The 27118-nt window shown below is 44.1% G+C and overlaps 1 protein-coding gene across 1 annotated transcript in view; it reads left to right on the forward strand.

Moving 5' to 3' along the window:
- LOC310798121 (NLR family CARD domain-containing protein 3-like) overlaps positions 1-27118 on the forward strand; it is a gene marked incomplete at both ends in the record, with an annotated part of 221013 nt that overhangs the window by 164282 nt on the left and 29613 nt on the right. Inside the window, 4 exons of the mRNA XM_083660610.1 lie at positions 2227-2349; positions 8420-8524; positions 12885-12955; positions 13251-15204. Of these exons, the coding sequence (XP_083516736.1) occupies positions 2227-2349; positions 8420-8524; positions 12885-12955; positions 13251-15204 (2253 nt within the window). The remainder of the gene's footprint in view (positions 1-2226; positions 2350-8419; positions 8525-12884; positions 12956-13250; positions 15205-27118) is intronic.

The raw sequence follows: 27118 nt of genomic DNA on the forward strand, positions 1-27118 counted from the left end.
GGGAAAAAGCCGCGGCTTATAGTCCGGAATTTACGGTAACTGGACTGAACTGAAACCTGATTTGAATAGGAGAAATTAGTTGTACTAAAAACAACTAAGTGAACTAAACTGAACTGAAACCTGATATGAAAAGATGGAGAAATAAGGTGTATTGAAAAACAACTGAACTGAAACCTGATGTGAAAAGATGGAGAAATTAGTTGTACTAAAAACAACTAAGTGAACTAAACTGAAACCTGATATGAATAGATGGAGAAATAAGTTGAAAAAACAACTAACTGAACTAAACTGAAACCTGATATGATTCAGAATAGATAGAGAAATAAGTTGTACTGAAAAACAACTAACTGAACTAAACTGAAAGCTGATATGATTCAGAATAGATTGAGAAAGAAGTTGTATTGAAAAACTAACTAACTGAACTATACTAAAACCTGATATGAATAGATTGAGAAATAAGTTGTACTAAAAAAAACCTAACTGAACTAAACTGAAACCTGATTTGAATAGGAGAAATTAGTTGTACTGAAAAACAACTAACTGTCATAAACCTGATTTGAATAGATGGAGAAATTATTTATACTGAAAAACTATAACTGAACACCAAAGTACCCTAACGAAAATCTAAAATGTCTTTCTGTTGCTACAAGGATGTCTGAGCTTCACTGTGCATAATGATGGCTGTGCAGATTTTGACACTAGAATGGTGTTACCACTGCTGATAGTGGAAAGTTGTATTCAGTGAGTGATTGTTCTTTAGTAATTATGTTCTAGATAGCCAGGTTGTTTTGGATTTTGTTTATGAAGCAGAAGGAGGGGAAGTCATTTTAAGGATGTAAGGATTTGAACAAGAGTCCAATTTCATGGAAGGCCTTTTTTGTTTGAGATGCAGTTTCTCATCGTTCCTCTCACCGATTCACAATTTCACAACCTTAGACAGGATGTGCATCAGGGCATTCAATTCCTGAAATGTAACCTTTTCTAGTTGTATAAATATGTTTGCACGTTAAATAAATACTGTGACGACAAGTTACTGACATGGTGGTGAATGTGAAGTTGTTTAAAGGGGACCTACTATGCCTTTTACCTATTTCAGTTATTTATATATTGTGTTATGATGTCAGATATCTATGGCTAAACATAGTCAAAGTTCCAAAACTTGAGGTTAACATGCAGAAATGCTGCCTTTAAGTCAAAAGCCCTCACAGAAGGTGATTAACAGCTGAGCTGAAGGAGAAATTAGTTATACTGAAAAACAACTAAAACTAAAATGGAAGAACTGCAGTGTGTTAGGGAGTACACATACTGTGACAGAGGACTAAAGAGAGGATTTACTGTCTAAGGAAACCAGAAAATTTCACTTTTGAATAGCTGAAATCAGAGAATTAGGACATTTTCCTTAAAGAAATGTCTCTAAATGATTAATAGATCATCAAAATAGGCAATTAATTTAATATTTGGCAATTCATCTATGAATTGACTAATCGTTGCAGCTCTTTATAAGTTTTTATAAAATGTATTTTCATGTATTTTCAAAATACAAAATACGTATTTGTATCTCAAATACATTTTCAGACAGGTATTTTGTATTTGTATTGTGATACATTTTTTGAGCAAGTATTTGTAATTTGTATCAAAATACTTTATGATGTATTTTCGCCCATCTCTGCCTCTGGTCAGCTTTCACATTACAACATTTATTCCGAGCTCGGAAACAAAACCGAGTGCACTTGCGTCATCAACTATGCCTGCAGTGTATCCTTACTCCGTTTGTTGTCTATGAGGTTCCACCACCCCCACCATTGGTATTTAGTAGGGTCCAGAACGGTTGCTCAGTCTTTGCCTGTCCAGGTCTGGACGAGGTGGCAGACGACTCCCAGTGAGACACACGTGTGGATCAGCATGGAGGATGAGAAGGAAAGGAGCTTCTATAAACCACAGCAAAATGATAGAAACATGTTAACTCAAATGTGTGCACTCAAATGAGAAACACGATATCAATAATGCTACTAAATGTTGACCATGTTTGAAACAAAGCCTATGTGTCAGTTTGTTATGTGGTGGTGGTGATGATATGTGTATTGTAAACGTAAAATGTGCTACAAACTAACTGATGAACAAAGGGAAAGGCGTTTTGTAAGGGTGTTTTACTGACATGATGTGTGGTGATTTGGTGCAGCCGTCACAATAATGTCTAATGATGTGTATAACACATGTCTGTTTCAGAGGTCAGGATCACAGGCAGAGAGCAGAGTCTCCAGTACCCAGCTACCTGTCTATGAAGAGTGACTCGACTAAAGGTTTTCTTCATCCAAACTTCAGTGATGAACCTGGACCTTCAGACACAAGGTAAGAGGACTGTTAAGCCACTTCTTAACATGCAGTGGAATCCGTATTATAACCTGCACCTAGCCGGTTGGCCTGCATGTTAAACAACAATTAGCCGGCCTACGCGCACTCCCGCGACTCCGTATCTTATCTACCTCGACCACCGGTATAAGATCCGCTTCCACGCAATCGCAGCTCATGTTAAACAGCTGGCAGGTTATTATCCGCATATCCGTAGTGGGCAGGTGTGGCTCTTCGTGACTCACTTCACGTTCACTAGTTTATTAATTAATGAATCGTCCGGGCAATCGCTTATATCAACGAGCAAACTCACGGTTTCCTCAAGTGCTGCAAAAACGGCTTGATTGATTGTTTGGCCAATGCGCTTCAGCTGCAGGCAGCCAGGTCCAGTGCATCAGGAGGGATGCTGCTGTGCTGCTTGCTCCCATGTCAGAAAAAGCCTAACTTTTGTGGGGAGAAATACATTGAAAACTAGTTAGATATGACTTGAAATGCCACTTGTAAAATAAATCACCCACAGTGATTGACGACAGTCCGACGAGTATTTTGACTGGGCTGCTTTATGTAGCAAGGCGAAGCGCTCATTTTTTGGCACATTGCCACCCCTCGTTGGAATGGACTCCGTTAAAACCAACGGCATGCTTTTTGAAGTCTCCAGATTTGTCGCTAACGTGATGCAGCCAATTATATCAGCAGGCAGTGTTGTGTGCCTCTCCACTGCGTAGAGGATAGGAGCTGACTGACTGATAGGCTATCAAACTTTTGTGGGGAGAAATAGCCTACATTTAAAACTAGTCAGATATGACTAGTTGCCACTTGTAAAATAAATCACCCACAGTGATTGACGACGGTGCGACCACTATTTTGACTGCCTCATAGCTACAGCTGTTTCCTATCACATTTCTTGTTTTCGATACATGCTACCGCGCCGCCCCCCCCCCCCCCCCCCCCCCTCCCCCCCCCCCCCCCCCCGCCGCCCACTGGCAGAAAAAACGGCTCATATCCAGTTGTTTCTTAACAAACACCCCTCATGTTTAGAAAGGCAAAACCTGAAAATATCCTGTTCTCTCTAGCAGGACATGATCCAGAGTTCATGTTTAAAAGGCACTTTATACTGTCAGCCTACCTGAGAAGACTTGAGTAATGATGATGAAGGAACATGTTCTGTAGAATTGGTTCCCTTCACTGTTACTTAGTTCAGTGGTTCTTAAAGTGGGGTCCCTGATGCAGTTCCAGGGGTCCCCAGCTAAAAACGTCAATAAGTTATTTTCACTATTCTTCCATTCATAAGTAGCACAATGACACAATGCATGACTATTTTGGTCATGGGTTTCATACACTTTCTGTAATAAAACATCTGAGAGATAAAGAGGAGTCCCGCACACTGTCAATTACTTGCAAAAAAACCTTTTAATTAACACAACGTTTCGGTCTATCGACCTTCATCAGGTTAAAAATAAAACATCTAAAAGCAACAATCTTATCATATAGGGGTGTGTGGTCTAAGTTGTGTGATGTGTGACTATTTTGGTCATGGGTTTCATATAGGGAAGGGAATTTCATGCATTTTCCTTAACCCTTAATTGAACACGTTAACAGTCAATTAATGGGTTAATCATTAACGCTGCAAACCACAATGAATAAATAAATAAATCAGTGTGGCTTGTGCTTTGGGGGGACGCGACAGCCTGGTTCCTCAATGTAGTTCAGTAGCTCACAAAATCCCTCACAGTCCACCATGTTTATCTGCATCATGTCCTTTCCCACCATGAAGCAAATCCTCTGAGTTATTGTCTCTGTTGCATCACTACAGCTTCTTCTAAACAGTCAGATGTGAGTTTAACTTCTGACTCACGTCGGGTACAACATTGACAATGCAGACTACTGGAGCTGTATTTGAGAACGGCATCGCAATATACTTCATTATTTCTTGAATTACCTTCGACTACTCACTCGCTCCACTGGAAATAGGAATATACAGTATCAAATCCACCGCACCAGTTCAGCTCACCATAAAGTGCTGTGTGTGTGTGTGTGTGTGTGTGTGTGTGTGTGTGTGTGTGTGTGTGTGTGTGTGAGAGTTATTGTCTCTGTTGCATCAATACAGCTTCTTCTAAACCATTGAGAATTTGAGAACTGCATTGCAATAATATATATAGTTATAATATATAATATAGTTAATTATTTCTTAAATTCTTCTTGACTACTCAGTCGCTCCACAGGAAAAGTGAAGGTATCAAATCCACCGTGCCAGTTCAGCTCACCCCAAAGTGGTGTGTGTGTGTGTGTGTGTGTGTGTGTGTGTGTGTGTGTGCGTGTCTGTCTGTCTGTCTGTCTGTCTGTCTGCCTGTCTGTCTGCCTGCCTGTCTGTCTGCCTGTCTGTCTGCCTGCCTGCCTGCGTGCGTGCGTGCGTGCGTGTGTCCGATCATTCCCATGCTGGACTTAAAGAGCATGGAGCAGGGTAATTCCTTTGCTAAATGTATACTTAACCTTGTCCCTATGTATATTTGAAAAGTTAATGCATCATTAAAAAAAAAAAAAAAAAAGTTTGAAAAAAAATATGGAGAAAAACACCTTCCTTTTTCAGAAGGAAATAACAGACTTTTATTCTGTTAAGACAAAGTCTGCTACGTCACAGTGGGGAGTGGCTCCCGCGTGCGTGTGTCCCTCTCCCCTCCCACTGCATGGTCAAATCAGTCGCATATTCAGGACAGATAGTCAGGTCAGGTACTACGCTAGTCAAAGTCAATCAGTCAGCCAGTTAGTCGGTCGGTTAGTTGGTAGGTTAATCACTAGTTCGTTTTTAGTATATAGTTAGTCATTTAGTCAGTAGCTGCCTGTAGTAAGTCGTTGTCAGTGAGTTTTGGGTCGGGTGTCGCCAAGTCAGCTCCACTCTGCTGCTGCTGCCTGTCTGCGTGACACTCTTTCTATCTCTCTCTCTCTCTCTCTCTCTCTCTCTCTCTCTCACTCGCTCTCTCTCTCTCACTCGGTGTGTGTGTGTGTGTGTACCTGCTGTCTGCGCGGTGACACGCTCTCTATCTCTCTTTTTCGTCTCTCTCACTCGCTCCGGGAGGGAGGGAGGGGAAAGAGCGAGTGGAGGGGCCCTCCGTCAGTCCCCCTCTCTCTCTCTCTCTCACTCGGTGTGTGTGTGTGTGTGTGTGTGTGTGTGTGTGTGTGTGTGTGTGTGTGTGTGTGTGTGTGTGTGTGTGTGTGTGTGTGTCTACGCTGTGTGACACGCTCTCTCTTCACTCGAGGGAGGGGGAGGCTGCGGCTCTTTCCTCCCCGCACAGCACAGCACAGCACAGCACCGCTGCTCTGCTCTGCTCTGCTCTGCTCTGCTCTGCTCTGCTCTGCTCTGCTCTGCGCCGGGCTGTGTGCAGCCTGGGGTCTGTTCTGCTGTGCGGGAGAAAGAAGGAGGAGGAGAAACCGCCACCTCCACAGCCAGCCACCTCACACACCCCAACTGTGCCCGGCTCGCATGCCTCTCGGTCGGCTGGCCGGACAATATGCACCCCGCTGCAGCTTCGGGAGGTTTTCTCACTGTGTTCGGGACTTCGAAAACTCGGCCAGATGGCTGGACACATACGTCACTTTTGCGTGTGTGTGTGTGTGTGTGTGTGTGTGTGTGTGTGTGTGTGTGTGTGTGTGTGTGTGTGTGTGTGTGTGTGTGTGTGTGTGTGTGTGTGTGTGTGTGTGTGCGTGCGTATCGAATTACAGTCCGCACCTCGGCCCGCCTCCGCTCGCCTCGCTTGCTTTCTCAACTCTCTCCGCGGTCCGTTGTTTCATAGCTGGGCTGTTCCTGCTCTCTTTCACTGTCAAAATTAGGCTGAGGCCATCGTATTCATGTACATAAACATTTGCTACCTCCTCTTCCTCCTGAAAACCGGCGTTAGCATCCATAGTGTGTGACTGACAGCCCTGACCTAAGTGATGACAGACAGAGGGACAGACGGGCATGCCTGGCGACTCCCCACTCTGACGTCAGAGTTTTGGGGTCCAAGATGTCAAAATAAAAGTTCAAAAAATAAAACGACCCCAGAAGTCACTGTAGTGTATATGTAAGTGTCTTAATGTGAAAATCAAGTTCCTCCATAATTCACCTACACATTGACTGATTGGGGTCTCTAACCTGCCCCATGCTCTTTAACGCTACATTTGACCTCTTCTTGCCGCACCATTTCTGTTTCCATGGCCCATCACTAACATGTAACCAGATCATACGGTGACATCTCAAAGCAACAATCTTATCAGATGGTCTAAGTTGTGTGCGTTTATGGGTCTTTAACATGAAAAGGTTTGAGAACCACTGGTTTAGTTGACACAGTATGAGATGATTGTATTCCTGAAGCAAAGCTTGTAGTGAGGATATGATGGAAAGTAAAACATAACTGTTCACTGTTCTGCAAAACAGCTATTCAACAAAAATAGATATTCCTCTGGATTATGTTGGCCCAAAACTATATATCTTCTCTCAGCAAAATACTACACTCAAGACACACACATTCATGTGTTCCACATTTAAATTCACAATAAAGATTCTGAATGAATAGAATATATATATATATATATATATATATATATATATATATATATATATATATATATATATATATATATATATATATATATATATGGGTGGGCGATATGGCAAAAATATCATATCACGATTTTTTTCAGGCAGGATCACGATCCACGATCTTATCATGATTCTTTTTCATATTGGTTTTTAAGACTATTTTGCAAGTTACTGAACAGTACAAGTACAACCAAACTAATTCCAGGGTTCGTACGGCCATGAGAAACCTCGAAAACTCATGGAAATTTAAAATACAATTTGTTTTATAAATATTTTCATGTCATTCATTTACGCTGTTTCCAATAATTCATGTGCTAAAAAAGAATGTTCACAAGCATGCAAACACTATCTATCTATCTATCTATCTATCTATCCATCCATCTATGTCTTGGTTCACTGTTATTTATACAGTAGGTTTGGGCGAAGGGACGAATATATTGGCTATCTGCGATTGAGTTGCGTGATTGTCATTTGTGAATTTGCTAATTTAATGGAGAGAGAGAGAGACCGACAGACAGAGCGTGGGGACAGAGCAGAGACATGCGGCTCAACACACACACACACACACACACACACACACACACACACACACACACACACACACACACACACACACACACACACACACACACACACACACACACACACAGCGTTGAGCTTTAAGCAGTGAGAGAGAGGCGGGGGGGAAGAAAATAAGGTGGAGCAGAAACGCACTCTCCTGAGAATACGAGGCAGCAGGATGAGGGCAGATTAGGAGCAAATATGCGTCCTAGCATTTAAAATAACTGCCAAGTCCAACTGAAGCAAATTAAACTCAAACTATCAAAAAGAGCAGCCGAGATTCAGACACTTTTTGCGCGAGTTCCGCTCTATCTGCCTGTTTGTCTCTCTGCCAGTGCCCGCATGTCTGTTTAGCGTGTGTGTGTGTGTGTGTGGCATGTCATTTTTAACGCTGTTCATTGTAACGAGCAGAGCGTGTGTTTAGGCTATCGTCCGGCTTCGTCCCCAAATTAATTAACGCTATGATGATACACCTGGGATGACGGGAGGTCCTTCGTGTTAAGGCAAGCCCTGTGTGTGTGTGTGTGTGTGTGTGTGTGTGTGTGTGTGTGTGTGTGTGTGTGTGTGTGTGTGTGTGTGTGTGTGTGTGTGTGTGTGTGTGTGTGTGTGTGTGTGTGTGTGTGTCAAACCACCTACCCCTCCGCTCCGTGTTGTCATGCTGCTGCACTTTGCAAAGTGAAAAGGGGGAGGGGAGGAACACTTGGGAAGCGTCTTTCACACATAGAAATGCAACTGATAGAATGTGCACTGCATGTAACGCGATTCTAACGATCTGTCTGGAAAGGCAGATCGTGGAGCCATTCTGATCATGAACGATCTAAGATCGTCATATCGCCCACCCCATATATATATATATATACCGTATATATACGTGTGTGTGTGTGTGTGTGTAAAGAACCAATGATGATATGTATCAAACATTTGTGTTTGCAGAGGTCAGCACCACAGGCAGAGAGCAGAGTCTCCAGCACCCAGCTGTAAGAGTGACCACTCTAAAGGCAGACCTCCACATAATGAACCTGGACCCCCAGACACAAAGTAAGAGGACTGTAGCATTCAATAACATCATAATATCTGGAAGATGTAGTAAAATCTGCACTTAACTTGATCCAAAATGTAATGCACCTAATAATGTAATAACTTCACCAATAATATAGTAAAATGTCCTGGCTGATATTGTAATAATATTTTACTGATAGGATGTAATACCTTTCAATAGAATAGACCCCAGTAATGTAATAAGTTGAGTCAAAAGTTGAAGTGGGATCCTTGCAGGTAAAAAAGGAGTGGAGAGCAGGAGAACTTGGAAAAACTGTTTCAGAAGTAATAATGAAAAAGCCTTTATTGTGGCACGGCTAACAAAGTCCAAACAGGGACCTACGTGTTTCAGCTCAGCAGAGCCTTCATCAGGGTACAGGCCCAACACAACAATGCATACACATATATATATATATATATATATATTTAAGCAATATATCACGAGAGCAAGTGTGTTGTGGTGAATATATCCCGCTGATAAGCTGTTATCCCACGAGGCCGCAGGCCGAGTGGGATAACAGCTTATCAGCGGGATATATTCCACAACACACGCTGCTCGAGTGCTATATTGCTTTTATAAAACGGTTTCCAAGTATAATAATATAATAATAATAATACTATAAGTCCGACTGGCATTTTATTCTGATAGAGTCAGTTGAAACACTACTGTAAGGCGGGACCTCTAGCAAGAAGATAGACGTGCGGGTGATTTGATTGGATCGTTCTGGAGACTGAAGTCGACATTGGCCAATCCTGGCGCTTGCTGAGAGCTTTTGCAAAGCCCAACACCAGAGCCGTATGCCTACACCAAGTAACGTTACGTCTTATTTAGAAATGCGGGGTTAAGAGTGAGGGCGCGCGAGAGAGGGGTTAAGACATTAGCCCGCGTCTATTCTTGTACAAAACATCATTTTCTGCGAAGTATTAGTAAAGTTATAAGCGAAGATCGATTCACAAGGATCTGAAAGGTGTCTCCGCCATTTTGTTTTTGAGGTACTTTTAGTAAGAGAGTTGCGCCATCATGCGTCCATAATGACTCATTGTAAGGACTAGTGACCCTCCATACAGCAGATCAGGAGAAAGCTGTTTGGCTCGAGCGCAGCGCTGCCTTTTAGTAAGAGAGTTGCCATGGCAACCAATAACCCATGGCCATGGGTTATTGAACTCGGTTACTGGAATTATACAATGGCTGTGAACCAATCAGATTGCTTGATTTGAGAGAGCCGTTTTATAAATATATATATATATATATATATATATATATATATATATATATATATATATATATATATATATATATATATATATATATATATATATATATATATATATATATATATAGTGACATCACTCAGCCATCAGTGAGTAGACCTCCCAGACACACCTGTGTCTCACAGAGAACCTGCATCAACAATCATTGTGAACAATAAGGCATCAATACATGATGGATAAAGTAAAGAAGGTCCATAATAAAGTTTAAAAACAAAAATTGGGTACCCAAAAAAAGAGAGACACACAGAATGCAGTAAATGCACTGCAAGTGGGAGCAGTGCTGAAAACAATGCCCACAGACTAGAGGTAGTAGGAGGAATCACAATCCCAACCTGACAGGGAGAACTATATACAATCAACAAGTATACAGCCTACAAAGGTGAGGCAATAGAGGCCCTCACAAGGAGCCACAAATTGAAAAGTCATATAAACAGCCCAACAATGGAATGTAGCTGAGAAAAACAATAAAAAATGAACAAAAAACAATCTCAACCTCACATTGAGCCCAGATTCCATTAGTCTACTGTGGGCTGAGCCCAAGAAATGTACTTTAACTACTTAAATCATGATGCAAATATGAATGTAGTTGAACTACCAGCAGGTTGCTGCAAAATGTAGTTAAACTACTACGGTAGTTTAATTACATGTAGTTCACTACTCTCCATCACTGAAAATAGGAAAAAAAACAGTTTAAAACAAAACACTTTGCATGTCTCTACGTCCCCATTTAGAAATAGAAGGATAAAATAGTACAATTACTGTAATTTAAATTGATACAGCACCTGACCATGCACATATTACACTGACTTCCTCACATAACAAATTATGCCCTGCCCTCTACTGGTCTAAAGGGTGTATTACACTTAATGACAGTTAATGTGTAAAGCACACAGGATGTTGCACAGAAGTTATGAAGACAGCTTAATCTAAGACAAAACACTTGAAAAATTCAATTCATTTTGAGGTACTGGTCTAAATGAATAAATCATGGAAAATACTTGAACTGCCCGACACTAAGAGCCCTGAACAGACCTAAGTTTGCTGCAGTGAAAGAAAGAGACAGATTCAATAGAGCCAAAGTCAAGCCCACTTTAGGTATATGAACCATAGATGTGAACCAAGGGATTTCATCCTCCATTCCTTTTTCCATAGACATTTTGTCAAATGCTGATAAAAATATTTTTACTTGGTCAAACTAAGTGATTCAGCTGCAGGTGTTACTCAATTAGTTTGACCACTTTTCTGCTGTATTGCTGCAGTACACAGCAGGTAAAAGTGGTGCTTTTGTTATTTAAATGTTTTCTTTGTTCTTTACAAAAGACCCCCTCACTGCTGCCACAGCAGCTCAGCAGCTCAGCCCCTCACTGCTGCCACAGCAGCTCAGCAGCGCCCCCTCACTGCTGCCACAGCAGCTCAGCAGCGCCCCCTCACTGCTGCCACAGCAGCTCAGCAGCGCCCCCTCACTGCTGCCACAGCAGCTCAGCAGCACCCCCTCACTGCTGCCACAGCCGCTCAGCAGCACCCCCTCACTGCTGCCACAGCAGCTCAGCAGCACCCCCTCACTGCTGCCACAGCAGCTCAGCAGTGCCCCCTCACTGCTGCCACAGCAGCACAGCAGCACCCTCTCATTGCTGCCACAGCAGCTCAGTAGCACCCCCTCACTGCTGCCACAGTAGCTCAGCAGCACCTTGAAAACATTGAAAATGTGGCAGTAAGACGGCAAAGTTACATGAGTAAAATCTGTATTATTGGAATCACAAGAGACCATAGAACATTTCACTCAGAACAAAACTGAGTGCTTTGACCAAGTAAAACTATTTGTATAAGCATTTAATGGCAGATGAAATCTGTTCGTATGTCTAAACTGGAAGTGGCCGTAACTTTAGTTCTGTATTGTAGAGTCGATGCACCAGCTTGTGGGGAAAGTGTTTGTTACATAACAGCAAAAAGTCATTAAAATTACACCATAAAAAACTGTGTTTTGAAGCCAAATGAGAAAAGTCCAAAACGTACTCATTATCTGCTAGATTTTACACACTTTTTCGACACTGGCTCACAGCCACAAGTGTAGCAAGCCAATAATGTCTTGAAATGCTCAGAAATACTGTGATTAGGCCTCCGAGTAGAGTGTGCTGAACAACCCAGTTAGGGATGCATTAGTCTCGCTGGCCAGCCTCTCCTCCCTACCGTGAGAGGAGTCTGGGATAACTGGGATAAACCCTCCCCTGCTCTACTCCAACCCGATCTCCAAAAAAATTGTAAAATAGCAACGTTTGTGGACAAACGTTGCTATGGAGACCTGCGGTGCCAGACTCCTCTCACGGTAGGGAGGGGAGGCTGGCCAGCGAGACTAGGGATGCATCAATATGAAAATTGTGACCGATACCGATAACCGATATCAACTTTGCTGTTATGGCCGATAACCGATATTTGCCAACATTTATTTACTCAAAAGGAATTTCAGCATTTTAGGTTAATGTGTTTCCAAACGCAGCTGCTTCTTTTCATCAAATACTGCTTCACTACCCTGTTTAATTTGATGCAGCTTTTAACACTACTGTTAATCAATAGCACGTCCATCATGTGTCAATCAAATTGTCTCATCCCACCCACCAGTAATGTAGTGTACACACTATGATCTGTGTACTCAGTGATCGACTGCACTTGACAGGTTTATGTTTGTGTCATCAAGTTAGCAACAAAGATGCTACATGTCTTTCTGTGAAGAGACGCAGGAACAGAGAGACAAGACGCTTCTCTTTTGGCCCAGCAAGTAGCTGGAGCCACTTATTTCCTAGTACTCTACATATTCCATCACTGCTCACAAGATAGACTGAATCACTAAGCCAGAACGTGGCAATACCTCAGGCGATATCCCATAGTGCTTTGCAGGCCATGTGACTGTGGCCCTCCTTGCCCAAACCTGTACTTGTGATTTATGTCCACTAGATGTCATCACAACTGATAGTTTCCATTAATTCCATACTCTGCTTGCAGCAACAAAAGATAGTTAAAACCTTTTTTAGTTGTTTTACTACATTTATAAACTCTTCTAATGTGTCATAATGAATTGCCTTCACCTCCACAGAGAGAGGAAGACGAGTGATGACAGACGAAGACCTGGACTGCAGACATCCAGTCAAACCAGCATCGTACAAAGTAAGACTTGGAGTGTATCTACTGTTGTCACCATTTCTACAACCAGGACTCATTGTGTTGCTACAGACACATTGTTCTTTCTCATGCAACATATATACATACACAGTTTGTGTGTGTGTGTGTGTGTATGTATACACACACACACACACACACACACACACACACACACACACACACACACACAAACACACAAACACACACACACACACACACACACACACACACACACACAACATTAATACCAGATACTATACAGTATTTGAGTAACCCTTATTTACTCCTTCATGTCTTCCAGTGGACGGTGCTCTGCAGGTGGTTTTAGATGAGCATAAGATCATTCTGATAAAGAGATGTGGATTTGTGACAGAAGGAACTGAAGCAGGAAGCGCTGAAGCAGGGACTGTAACCTCCTTCAACAGGATCTACACTCTGCTCTACATCACAGTGGGACAAAGTGAAGATGTTAATACCCAACATGAGGTGTGGCAGCTGGAGACAGTGTCCAAGATGAAGACCCTCCATGATGCTCCACTCAAACAGGAGACAGCATCCAAGATGAAGACCCTCCATCAAGCTCCGATCAAGTGCCACGACATCTTTAAACCCTTACCTGACAAAGAGAAGAAAGGGAAAGACAATGAAGAAAGGTTACCTGGCCAAGAGAATGAAAAGAAAGAAAAAGAGATAAAAATCAGAGTAGTTCTGACGCAGGGCATTGCTGGCATTGGAAAAACCTTCTCAGTGCAGAAGTTCACTCTGGACTGGGCAGAGGGTTTGGAAAATCGAGATGTCAGTCTTGTGATTCCGCTTTCGTTCAGGGAGCTGAACTTGATCAAAGATGAGCAGTACAGTCTTCTCAAGCTGCTCCATGTTTTCCATCCAACATTACAGACGGTCACAGCAGAGCAGCTCTCTGTCTGTAAAGTTGTGTTCATCTTTGACGGCCTGGATGAAAGCAGACTTTCAATGGATTTCCAGAACACAAAGGTTGTGTCTGTCGTCACACAGGTATCATCAGTAAATGTGCTGTTGACAAACCTCATCAAGGGGAATCTGCTTCCCTTGGCTCTCCTCTGGATAACTTCCAGACCCGCAGCAGCCAATCAGATCCCTCCTACATGTGTTGACAGGGTGACAGAGGTACAAGGGTTCACTGATGACCAGAAGGAGGAGTACTTCACGAGGAGATCCAGTGATAAAGAGCAGGCCAGCAGAATCATCTCCCACATCAAGGCATCCAGGACCCTCCACATCATGTGCCACATCCCAGTCTTCTGCTTGATCACTGCTACAGTTCTGGAGCACATGTTGACTACAGACCAGAGAGAAGAGCTGCCCAAGACCCTGACTGAGATGTACTCACACTTCCTGCTGGTTCAGACACAGAGGAAGAAGCAGAAGTATAATGAGAGACGTGAGAGGAGTCAACAGGAGCTGACGAAGACTGACAACGAAGCTCTTCTGAAGCTGGGGAGACTGGCGTTTGAACATCTGGAGACAGGCAACCTCATGTTCTACCAAGAAGACCTGGAGGAGTGTGGTCTTGATGTCAGAGAGGCATCAGTGTTCTCAGGAGTGTGCACAGAGATCTTCAAAAGAGAGTGTGTGCACTTCGAGAAGACGGTCTACTGCTTTGTTCATCTGAGCATTCAGGAATTTCTCGCTGCGGTCTACCTGTTCCACTGCTACACAAACTGGGCTGTAAATTTCAGTCTGAAACTGAAAGTACTGAAGACATTCCTGGGAAAAGACTGGGACGTGTACAGGGGTAAAAGGAATCAATCCCTGCATGTCTTCCTGGATAAAGCAATGCTCAAAGCCCTGCAGAGTAAAAATGGCCACTTGGACCTCTTTGTCCGCTTCCTTCATGGCCTCTCACTGGAGTCCAGCCAGAGACTCTTAGGAGGCCTGCTGTGTCAGGCCAGAAAATTCAAACCAAAATGCATCCAGACAGCCATCAGCAACCTGAAGGAGATGAACACTGATGATTGCTCTCCTGACAGAAGCATCAACATCTTCCACTGTTTGATGGAGATGAATGACCAGTCAGTACATCAGGAGATCCAACAGTTCATGAAGTCAGGGAACAGACCAGATAAGGAACTCTCTAAGATCCACTGCTCAGCTCTGGCCTACATGCTGCAGATGTCAGAGGAGGTTCTAGATGTGTTGGACCTGAGTGACTACAACACATCAGATGAGGGACGGTGGAGACTGATCCCAGCTGTGAGGAACTGCAGGAAGGCTCGGTTAGTCCTGGTATCTTATTTATTTATTTATTATTTACTTATGTACAGTATTTATGTATGTATGTATGTATTTATTTATTTATTCACACACACACACACACACACACACACACACACGCACGCACGCACGCACGCACACACACACACAGTAAGGATCCCCATTAACTCATGTCAATGGCACCAGCTAGTCTTCCTGGGGTCTGAATCCAGTCCATCATATTCATACAACATCACATTTGTGTTGTATGTTCATCAATAAAAAAAATATATAAGGAAGATGAGCCAAACACTGAAATATAATCTAGCCAATTTCAGACAAATCAGAAACTCGCTCACTACTGTGGCATCCAAGATCTTTTTAAACACAATTATTTTTTCTCATTTCTCCTATTGTATGACATGTTGGTCATAAGACATCCCTAAAGCTGCTTGAGTCTCTTCATAAACAAGCCCTGAAAATATTTGACAAGAAACCACGACAACATCACCAATGCCGTATAACCTCCCGATATAAAATGTTACATTTTGAAAATACAATCATGTATTCCAATATCCATATGGTGTTCAAGATAATACATAATGCTGCTCCCTTTGTCCAACTCAGCAGCAGAACAAAGGTTTTATTGTAAACCATAGTTTATAGATATTGACGCAGCCCTTTCAGAGGCTGTGCATGTTGGATAGTAATCCCTCACGTCAGCGATGACTGAAGATTGTTTCTACTTGCTGTCACCAACCATGGCCACGCCCCCTTGCACATCACTCCCCTTGAGGGCAGCATGTGGGGTATATAAGGCAGGCGAGCACATCGATCTGCTCCCAAAATAGTCCTTTTTCTTCACTATTCTGTGGAGCAGTGTGCCCAGATCTGAAAGGGCTGCGCCAATATCTATGGTTTACTTTCAAACCTTTGTTTATATTTTATTGGCTCCGCCCTTTCAGAGGCTGGGGTGACCAGGCAGGGTATTCCTCTTTGGACCACCTAGCATCCTCACGGGCCGGGCCCGGGGAGCAGGTGTGGTTTTCAAAGGGGAAAACTCATTTAACCCTAGAACACTAACGTCGGGTGATTTTCACCCGGACAATTGAATTCACGTGATTTTCATTGTCTTGCTGCTGTCTGAGGTGGGCGGGTCCTTAGGTACCTTCAGGATGCTCACTGACGTCATTGAATGTAGGTTTGTTTCCCTGCTCCCATTCATGGTTTTTTCTACCGGCTACGTGTTCGGGTGATTTTCACCCGACGTTAGTGATAGAGGGTAAAATATCTTCGGGTTAGGGTTAATGGTATTGTGGTGACTTTTTTTTTTTTTCACCACACAAGTCCCATGAATGGGTGGACCGAAGGAGAAGTTGGGAGCTCCTTTTTTTTGGGGGGGGGGGGGGGGGGGGGATTTTTTTGTAACCATTACCTCATTTTTCCCGAATTTGACATATTTTTTATAGTGTCCCCCATAATAAACTTTTTTGTGTTTTTTGTGATATTTCACATTTAAAAACAAAAGAAGAGTACCTCAATTTGCCATGTATTGTTGTACTTTAAGATATTTTGATGAGAAGTATGTTTTATGGGGTATATTGCATCGGGTGAAATACACCCGACGTTAGTGATGGTGTGACTTTAAATCACGTTAGTGTTCTAGGGTTAAGACATAATAGGGAGAATCAGATTCTAGCCTATCCTTTCATGTCCATGAAGCACCATTTGCTCTCTACAGGAAACTCGGGAGGAAAGGGAGAGAAATAGTCTCCTGGAGAAGGTACCCAGGCAAGCATGTTGTGCCCTAATAACCTTTCCTTAAAGAGCATGGAGCAGGGTAATTCCTTTGCTAAATGTATACTTAACCTTGTCCCTATGTCCATTTGAAAAGATAATGCAGCATTAAAAAAAAAAAAAAAAAAGTTTGAAAAAAAAAATGGAGAAAAACACCTTCCTTTTTCAGAAGGAAATAACAGACTTTTAATCTGACAAGAAAAAGCCTGCTACGTCAGAATAGAATAGAATAGAATAGAATAGAACTTTATTTGCCATTTCAACACATGGTTGATTGGAAATTGTCTTGGTGCAGAAGTGCTCACATAGAATCACATAGAATCACAGGAGACATAGATGCAGAGAGTTCCATACATACAAAAACAAGGCACTGTGGCACTGCCGCAGTGCCACAAAAAGCTAAAATAATGCTCGGTAAAGTGCTTAAAAAGTATTTAAAAAAAGGGAAAGTGCTAAACTATTTTTTAAAGTGCTTTTTAGTGATAAAGTGCAAAAAAAGCCTAGCTGGTGTTGATCCTTCTAGCACAAAGTGCCTGTGCTCTTGAGGTAGAGTTGAGGTGACGGACAGCCTCGGGATATGTACTGTTTTTGAAGCGAGAAGTCCTACACCTAATGCTCTGAAGCCTCCTACCAGAGGGGAGGGGCTTGAAGAAGGAGTAAGCGGGGTGCGAGGGGTCTCGCATCACCTTCTCTCCCTTGCGCTTGATGCGTGTGGCGTATAGGGAGGCCACAGAAGGAAGGTCGCAGCCGATGATCTTTGACGCCGTGCGTACTATTCTCTCTAGCCGAGCCTTGTCGTGCTCGCTTGTGTTGCCGTGCCACACAGACACTGAGAAAGTGAGGACACTCTCAACAGTGGCTCTATAAAAGCTGAGCTTCCCCTCCTTGGACACTCCAAACTTCCTGAGCTGTCGCAGTGAGTGGAGCCTCTGGTGGGCCTTGCTGATAATGAGGTCGGTGTTGGCCTCCCATTTTAAGTTTTCACAAATGGTTGTGCCAAGGAATTTAAAACTGTTCACTCGCTCCACCTGCTGGCCGTTGATGAGCAGAGGAGGGTGAACTGCTTCACCGCGCCGGAAATCTACAATCACTTCTTTTGTTTTGGAAGTGTTTAGGAGCAGGTCATTTTCTTTACACCAGTCGACAAGCCTGTGTACTTCAGCTCTGTAGGCTGATTCATCGTCGTTCTTGATTAGACCCACTACTGTTGTGTCGTCAGCGTATTTAAAGAAATGGACAGAGTCAGAGTGGGAGACGCAGTCATTTGTGTAAACAAGATAGAGGAAAGCGGAGAGAACACAGCCCTGGGGGGCCCCGGTGTTCAGGGTCAGAGACTTAGAGAGCAGGTTGCCAATTTTAACAACCTGTTCTCGGTCTGAGAGAAAGTCCAAGATCAGGTGGCACAGAGAGTCATCAATACCCAGCAGTTTAAGTTTTTCAAATAATTTAAAAGGCACAATCGTATTAAACGCGGAACTAAAATCAATAAAAAGAATTCTGGCGTAAGTGGCAGAGGCCTCTAGATGTAGCAGGATGGTGTGTAGGCACATGGACACAGCATCCTCTACAGACCTGTTAGGCTGGTAGGCGAACTGATGTTTGTCTAGTTTTACAATGCTAGACAGGTGGTCGCATACAAGTCGTTCAAAAACCTTCATTATCACAGGGGTCAGCGCGATGGGCCTGTAATCATTTAGGCAAGAAGGGTTGGGTTTTTTGGGCACAGGAATGACAGTGGCAGATTTATACAATGCCGGGATTTTAAGTGTGCACAAAAAACAGTTAAAGAGGTCAGTAAGAACGGGGGCAAGTTGGTCGGCACAGTTTTTCAAAGTAAAGGTAAAAACATTGTCTGGCCCTGCAGCTTTCCTGACATGTTGCTTACATAGTAGGGCTCTAACCTGGTGCTCCTCAACTATGAAAGGAGGGGTTACAGGCCCCATGCTGTCAGCTATTCTGGGGCGTTCACCTGACTGAACATCAAAGCGGCAGTAAAATGCATTTAATTTGTCAGGGAGTAGGGGATCCTCATCCTGGACTTTAGGTTTTTTCTTAGACCCAGTGATGGTGTGCAGACCCTGCCAGACCCCTCTAATGTCCCCAGATTTCAGTTTATCCTCCAGGCTCTCTCTGTATTTAGCCTTAGCTGATTTTGCTGCCTGTTCGAATTCATATCTGGCAGATTTATAGAGATCATTGTCTCCACTTTTGAAGGCCTGGTTCTTCCTAACCCAGAGGCTTTTAACCTCTTTGCTAAACCATGGCTTATTATTGCCATACACAGTCACCACATCTGATGGAATACACATCTCCTGAGAGAAATTGATATAGGAGGAAAGAGTGTCAGTGTATTCGTCCAACCCATCACATGCTTCTTTAAAAATGTCAAAGTCAGTGGTTTCCATATAATATCTTAGCTCGTCAGCAGCCTCAGGGGAGAAGCGCCGCACAGGCCTAGCAGTCTGTTTAACAGTCTTTAGCTGCTGGCGGTGCTGGGGGAGAAGAAAGACCGTGTTGTGGTCGGATTGGCCGAGGGGGGCGCGCACCACGGCATGAAACGCCTGGGGGATTGTACAGTAACATTGATCAAGTGTTTTTTCACCCCTGGTAGCAACGTGTATTTGTTTTTTGTACCTGGGTGCCGCCTTCCGCAGGTTAACGTGGTTGAAATCACCCATCGCCAGAATGATGGAGTCCGGGTGCGCATTCTCCAAGTCAGTGATCCGTGCAGCCAGTTGCTGCGATGCCGATTTAGCCTCGGCTTGCGGGGGAATATATACTGCTACAAGGAGGACGGAGGCAGTTTCCCTTGGCAGGTAGAAAGGTCTACATTGGATGGCGAGTAGCTCTAGCTCAGGCGAACATGATTGGTGCATTGTTTTTGTGTCGGTACACCACCTTAGGTTGACGTAGCAGCCGAGACCCCCGCCTCGTTGTTTCCCCGACTCTATGGTGCGATCTGCACGGTGGAAGGAAAAGCCGTCTAGTTGTAGCGCAGAGTCGGGAATGCCGGAGTGGAGCCACGTCTCGCTGAAAACCATGGCGGAGCAATCTGCGTAGTCCTTCCGCGTTGATGTTAACATGGCTAGTTCGTCTAGTTTGTTAGTTAAGGATCGCACATTGGATAGTATAATGCTCGGCAGTGGGGAGCGGTGTCTGCGCCTCCTGTAACGCACGAGAGCGCCTGCTCTTCTTCCGCGTCTCCTGGGCACAGGCTTGATGTGTGGGCCCAGCTCTGTTTGTTTAACAAAGTCCGTCGAAGAGTGGAGTAACTGGGGTTTAAAGCTTGGCATCCCAGAGCGTATCCTTAGAAGCTCAATCCTTTCATACTTCAGGCTTGTACTCTCAGAAAAACACATAGAGAAGACAGACAAACACAGAACGAGCAGCACCATGTCACAGTGGGGAGTGGCTCCCGCGTGCGTGTCTCCCTCTCCCCTCCCACTGTCGTCAATTCCGTGGTCAAATCAGTCGCATTTCAGGACAGATAGTCAGGTCAGGTACGTATGCTAGTCAAAGTCAATCAGTCAGCCAGTTAGTCGGTCGGTCAGTTGGTAGGTTAATCACTAGTTAGTTTTTAGTATATAGTTAGTCATTTAGTCAGTAGCTGCCTGTAGTAAGTCGTTGTCAGTGAGTTTTGGGTCGGGTGTCGCCAGGTTACTGCATGCAGATAACAAGCTGTCAGCTCCACTCTGCTGCTGCTGCCTGTCTGCGTGACACTCTCTTTCTATCTCTCTCTCTCTCTCTCTCTCTCTCTCGCTCTCTCTCTCTCTCTCACTCGGTGTGTGTGTGTGTGTGTGTGTTTGTGTACCTGTCTGCGCGGTGACACGCTCTCTATCTCTCTCTTTCTCGTCTCTCTCACTCGCTCCGGGAGGGAGGGAGGGGAAAGAGCGAGTGGAGGGGCCCTCCGTCAGTCCCCCTCTCTCTATCTCTCTCTCTCTCTCTCTCTCTCTCTCTCTCTCTCTCTCTCTCTCTCTCACTCTCACTCGGTGTGCGTGTGTGTGTGTGTGTGTGTGTGTGTGTGTGTGCCGAATTACAGTCCGCACCTCGGCCCGCCTCCGCTCGCTTGTGTGTGTGTGTGTGCGTCGAATTACAGACCGCACCTCGGCCCGCCTCCGCTGCTTGCTTTCAGGCTTCTCCACAACTCTCTCTCCGCGGTCCGTTGTGGGCTGTTCCTGCTCTCTTTCACTGTCAAAATTAGGCTGAGGACCATCACATGCATGTGCATAAACATTTGCTACCTCCTCTTCCTCCTGAAAACCGGCGTTAGCATCCATAGTGTGTGACTGACAGCCCTGACCTAAGTGACGACAGACAGAGGGACAGACGAGCATGCCTGGCGACTCCCCACTGTGACGTCAGAGTTTTGGGATCCAAGATGTCAAAATAAAAGTTCAAAAAGTAAAACGACCCCAGAAGTCACTGTAGTGAATATGTAAGTGTCTTAATGTGAAAATCGAGTTCCTCCATAATTCACCTACACATTGACTGATTGGGGTCTCTAACCTGCCCCATGCTCTTTAAGGAGGAGGGACAGGGGAAGTTCCTCTTAGAGGAAGAAGACCCCTGTTAAGAAAACTCCACCATTTGTCTTGCTTTAGGGTTTGCACTATTTAGTGCATGTAGAATTATAGAAAGAGGTATTACCTTCTTTCTTGTGCTCCCAGTACTGAGTGGGTCAGAGAGCTCTCTGAGACATCTCTCAGGTAAAAGCAGATGAAGGGACCAGCTGAGGCCCATGAAGCCGCTGCACAGATGTCTGCCACAGACATAACCCTCAACAGGGCCATGGAGGAGGCCATGGCTCTGGTGGAATGTGCCCTGATGCCCTGTGGGGGCTCGGTTCCTGTCGCCATATAGGCCTCTGTGATAGCATCTCAAAACCAATGGGAGAGCTGCTGTGTGGATAGGGCGGCCCCTGGTGACTGGACTCTTTAGTGGACAAACAGCTGTTGTCTCCACCTGGTTTGTGACGTGCGTAAAACATATTGTGTCAGAGTGCGTATTGGGCACAGGCAGTGTGCCACCACCTCAGAGGGGTCTCTGTGAGGAGGAGGACAGAAAGCCTCTAAGTAGATAGTTCTTGATCTGAAGGAGCTATATAGAGACTTGGAGATAAAGGAGGGATTTGGCAACACGGTGGCTGATCCTCCATCTGCTCTGATAGACAGACATGATGGTGCTGATCCTTCATCTGCTCTGATAGACAGACATGATGGTGCTGATCCTCCATCTGCTCTGATAGACGGACACGATGGTGCTGATCCTCCATCTGCTCTGATAGACAGACATGATGGTGCTGATCCTCCATCTGCTCTGATAGACAGACATGATGGTGCTGATCCTCCATCTGCTCTGATAGACAGACATGATGGTGCTGATCCTCCATCTGCTCTGATAGACAGACACGATGGTGCTGATCCTCCATCTGCTCTGATAGACAGACACGATGGTGCTGATCCTTCATCTGCTCTGATAGACAGACACGATGGTGCTGATCCTCCATCTGCTCTGATAGACAGACATGATGGTGCTGATCCTTCATCTGCTCTGATAGACAGACACGATGGTGCTCATCCTTCATCTGCTCTGATAGACAGACACGATGGTGCCACTGACAGAGCAACAAGTCACTCACTCTTTTGGCTGAAGTGAGAGCCAATAAGAGGGCCGTTTTTAATAAGAGCATTTTGAGCCATATTTTGTCTATCGGCTCAAAAGGAGGCTCTCTGAGGGCGCGCAGTACCAAGGGCGCACAGTACCAAGGTCAGGTCCCACTGGGGGGCCAGTGAGCGCACGACAGGTCTGCTGCATCTCAAACCTCTCAAGAATCTCCCTTAGAAGGTTATGGGAGAAAACTCTTCTATCACCAAAACCTTCATGGCATGACAACATTTATGCTGCATAACCTTTTATGGTTTCTGCAGCCAGATTTCTGTCCACCAGGGACTGTAAATATGAGAGGATAGTGGGGAGGGGACACGATGTGGGTTCCACTCCCTTTCCCTCACACCAGGCTTGGAACGCAGCCCATTTTGCTGCATAAACCATGGTAGTGGAAGGGGCTCTGGCGTTCTGAATGGTGCGTACCCAGGGCGAGAAATTCATTTTGCAAAATAGGGGAGGAATTCCCCCCTTAGGTTCTTCAGATAGGGGGGATTATTAGATTTTGGGGGGATTTATAGACTTTGGGTAGGGATGCACGATAATTATCGGACGGATAAATTATCGGCCGATATGGCCATTGTGCCTTATTATTATTTATTCCGATAATGGCATTTTTCCGATAAAAAAGATCCGATAATGTAACGTGCCAATTTGGCTTTGTTTACGTTGGAAGCGGAGTATTGCTGTCGCGCGCTAGTGACGTCACTGTCGCCTCAAGCAGTAGACAGAGAAAATGGCTGCGCCCGTATGGATGCATTTCACAGTTTCAGAGCAAGACGCTACAATTGCAATCTGTAATAAGTGTTCTGGAAAGATTCCGAGAGGAGGGAAGAAGCCTACGAGTTTCAACACAACTAATCTCATACATCACCTGAAAACTCGCCATGGCAGTGAAGACGTGTGGAAGGAATATGAAGCAGCGAGCGCAGCTAAGGCAGCAGCAAAAGCAGCAGCTAGCGAGCTAGCAGCTAGCCGCAGTAAGAATAAACAAGCGAGTGCCGCAACTTTAGTGCCCATACAACAAGCGTTTGAAAACGGTAAGAAGTTTGCTAACGACAGCCCAAAGGCTAAAGCAATTACCAAGAAAATCGCGGAAATGATGGCCCTCGATGACCAGCCATTTTCCCTGGTAGAAGACACAGGATTTCGTCGGCTAATGGCACATGTGGAGCCGCGCTATACCATCCGAAGCAGATGCTACTTTTCAGACACTTGTCTGCCAGCCCTGTATGACGAGATCGCCTCACACGTTCATAGTCTGATCGATAACAACGTAAGCAAAATCAGTTTCACTACAGACATATGGACTTCTGACGTTAGTCCAATGAGTATGCTCAGTTTGACAGCTCAGTGGCTGGATGAAGACTTCAACATGCAAAAGACAGTGTTGCATGCACAGGAGTGCCACGGTTCCCATTCAGCAGAAGTGATCTGCGAAGCTTATGCAGGGATGTTTGAGCAGTGGAGGATAGCAAAGGAGAGAGTGCATGTCGTGCTCAGGGACAATGCACGCAATATGGCCAAGGCTATGAATGACTTTGGGGTTCCAAGTTTGGGGTGTATGGCACACACTTTACAGCTTGCCGTACATGATGCTGTACTGAGTCAAAGAAGTATATCAGACTGTGTTGCAATCGGGAGGAAGATGGTAGGCCATTTTAAACACTCCCAGTTGGCCTATTCCCGTCTGCATGCTTTACAGACACAGCTGCTGGGGCAGGGGAAAGAAGCACGGCTCCAACAAGACGTAGCCACGCGATGGAATAGCACGTTCTATATGCTGAAGAGTTTGGTGGAGCAGAAGCGAGTGCTGGGAGCATATGGAGCAGATTATCAACTACCTGCATCTCTAAGCCCGTACCAATGGACGCTAATTGAAAACATGTTGACCATTCTCGAGCCATTTGAAGAGGTGACTAGAAGTATTAGCTTAGCTACAGCCACAGCAGCAGAGGTGATCCCCGCCGTGGAAGCTTTAACACGTCTGTTAAACAAGACCAGGCCAACAGACCAGGGAATTAAAACATCCAAGAAGACCCTGTTAGAAGAGGTGGAAAGGCGCTTCACTGACATCTATGCAGAGCCCCTTTATTATCTGGCAACAATCTTGGACCCCAGATATAAGAGCTGCTTCTTCAACATTGCCACCAAACGGCAAGCCACAGAGATGTTGCGTGAAGCGATGGACAGCATCAGGGAACATGCAGCTGACCAGCCGGCAGAGCCACAAGCAAAGAAGACCAGGCCAGACGGCAACAACAACAATTCCTTGCTGGAGATGTACCGTGAAATCCTCGAGGAAAACGCTGAAGCAGGGCAGGCAAGCAGCCAAACAGATGTGGAGGTAATTTATTTAATTTTAGATAACAACAGAACAATAAAACAAAGCTTTCAACTTGTAGCAAAATAAATACACCAGAACATGATGGTAATGTGATTTTATTATTCTCATTTCAGCTACAAGGATATCTGTCAGAGCCGATCTCCACGACTACGAACCCGATGGATTACTGGCGAAGCAACAAGTCCCGTTTCCCAACCCTGGCCCAGCTTGCACGTGACTACCTGTCAGCTCCTTGCACTAGCATCGACAGTGAACGTTTGTTTTCTGCTGCTGCCCATGTAGTTGACGAAAAAAGAAACAGAATCAGATGTGAGAAGGCAGAAATGCTTCTTTTTATCAAGAAAAATCTCCCCCTGATGCTTTCAAAGTAGCATAGCTACAGCAAGCATAGCATACAGTAAAGCATAAAACTGCTGTGGAAAAAAGAAAGAAAAATCTCAAATATGCACTTGACCCAGTTTACACCTGCGTTTACTCTGTAGCTGGAGAGAAAGCGTTTGTGTTCTGTTCTTCCTTTAACTTGCAGGTCATTTACAGAGGCAGGGACACTTCCGCTTTGTTCCCTGACAGCCCTCCCCTCTCCCTCTCCCTCTCCCTCTCCCTCTCCCTCTCCCTCTCTCCCTCCCTCTCTTGTTATAGTTTCCCTACTTTGTGTGCTCTATAGCAGAGCCTCGCCCAGCCTGATGGTAAAAATAGAATTTCCCACATGAGCAGCTAGTGTGTGTGTGTGTGTGTGTGTGTGTGTGTGTGTGTGTGTGTGTGTGTGTGTGTGTGTGTGAGAGAGTGAATGAATTAAGGTGACTGATAGAATCATAACATTTGTGGCGTGTAGCACTGTTCAGGCCTCCAACAGTCGAGGAGGTTTGCAAATACAAGAGCAAAGAAAATGTACGGTGGAGTTGAAAAATGAATGTATAGTTGTCCTGTACCTCAACCATTTTCTTTATTAGTCTATAGTCTTTTGTTATAGAGCCTTGGGGATGCACTTTACTTTATTTCAATAATTTGTTGTCTTGTGCAAAATGTTTTGAGGCTTTATGTTCTATGAAGCTAAAGTATAGAGAAACCTACCTCATGCACTGACTCTTTTCTTTCTTACAGCAAAGTCTCTATATAGGATTTGTTCTATAAAGCCTTGAGGGATGCACTTTATTTTGGTTAAAAAATGTAGTTTATTAATATTGATGTTGGTATGTTTAATGTGACATAACGTCAGTGCATTTTATTTATTTGACTTATTGTGCAAAATGTTCTATGAAAGCCAAACTAAAATCCTACCTAACAGGGCATTTCTGCAGCCATGTTCTGCTCCTTGTGTTGTGAGTGTGACACTCAGCATTTAATTTAATTTCACAGCCACTAGGTGTCAGTGCTGCTGTTGCATTACTGAACCAAATGCTATTGAGTTGAAAATAAAACGAACTTTTGAAAAGTCAGAAGTATTCTTTTTTGTGTTCACAATAGAGATGTCAGGTTTGTTTGGAATATTACATCTTCCATCATTGCTCACTAGGGCTACATCTTAGGCTAGCCTTTCTTACCCCCAGGTGTGGATAAACTACAGGTTAAGAACTTATTTAAAAAAAAAAATCATAAAAAAAATGAAATTAATATCGGTTATATCGTATCGGTTATCGGCCAAGAAGAATATATTTATCGGTTATCGTATCGGCTCTAAAAATCCATATCGTGCATCCCTAAATTTGGGGGGGATTTATTTAGTCGCCGGCTAAATTTTTTGGTCGTTTGAAGCCAGTGATGTTATTATTCAGTCTTAACCATCAATATTTGGTCATTTTCTCATTCACTCCCATCACCAGCCAATTAAAGTTACCAGCCAATTAGAATTTCCACTAGCCAAAATGTTTTTCTTGAAATAAACCAGAATATGAGTGCCACTGGGTTAATTTAAGCATAAGTATCAGTAAAAAGGAGTTATAGCATAATTAATCTATAAATTACAGTATTTCACTGGTAAATTGTGTGATTTCAAATTGTGTACAAATATTTTTAGTAGCACTTCAAGTGTTAATCTATGCCTGACTGTATGTAACTTTATTTTTTATAAATTATTATGAGAGGGGTTCCCCCTTTATACACCTGGCGCCACATTACAGAAACTCCCTATC

Source organism: Poromitra crassiceps (assembly GCF_964638095.1).
Source record: "Poromitra crassiceps genome assembly, chromosome: 2".
In the NCBI taxonomy this organism is placed as follows: Eukaryota; Metazoa; Chordata; class Actinopteri; order Beryciformes; family Melamphaidae; genus Poromitra; species Poromitra crassiceps.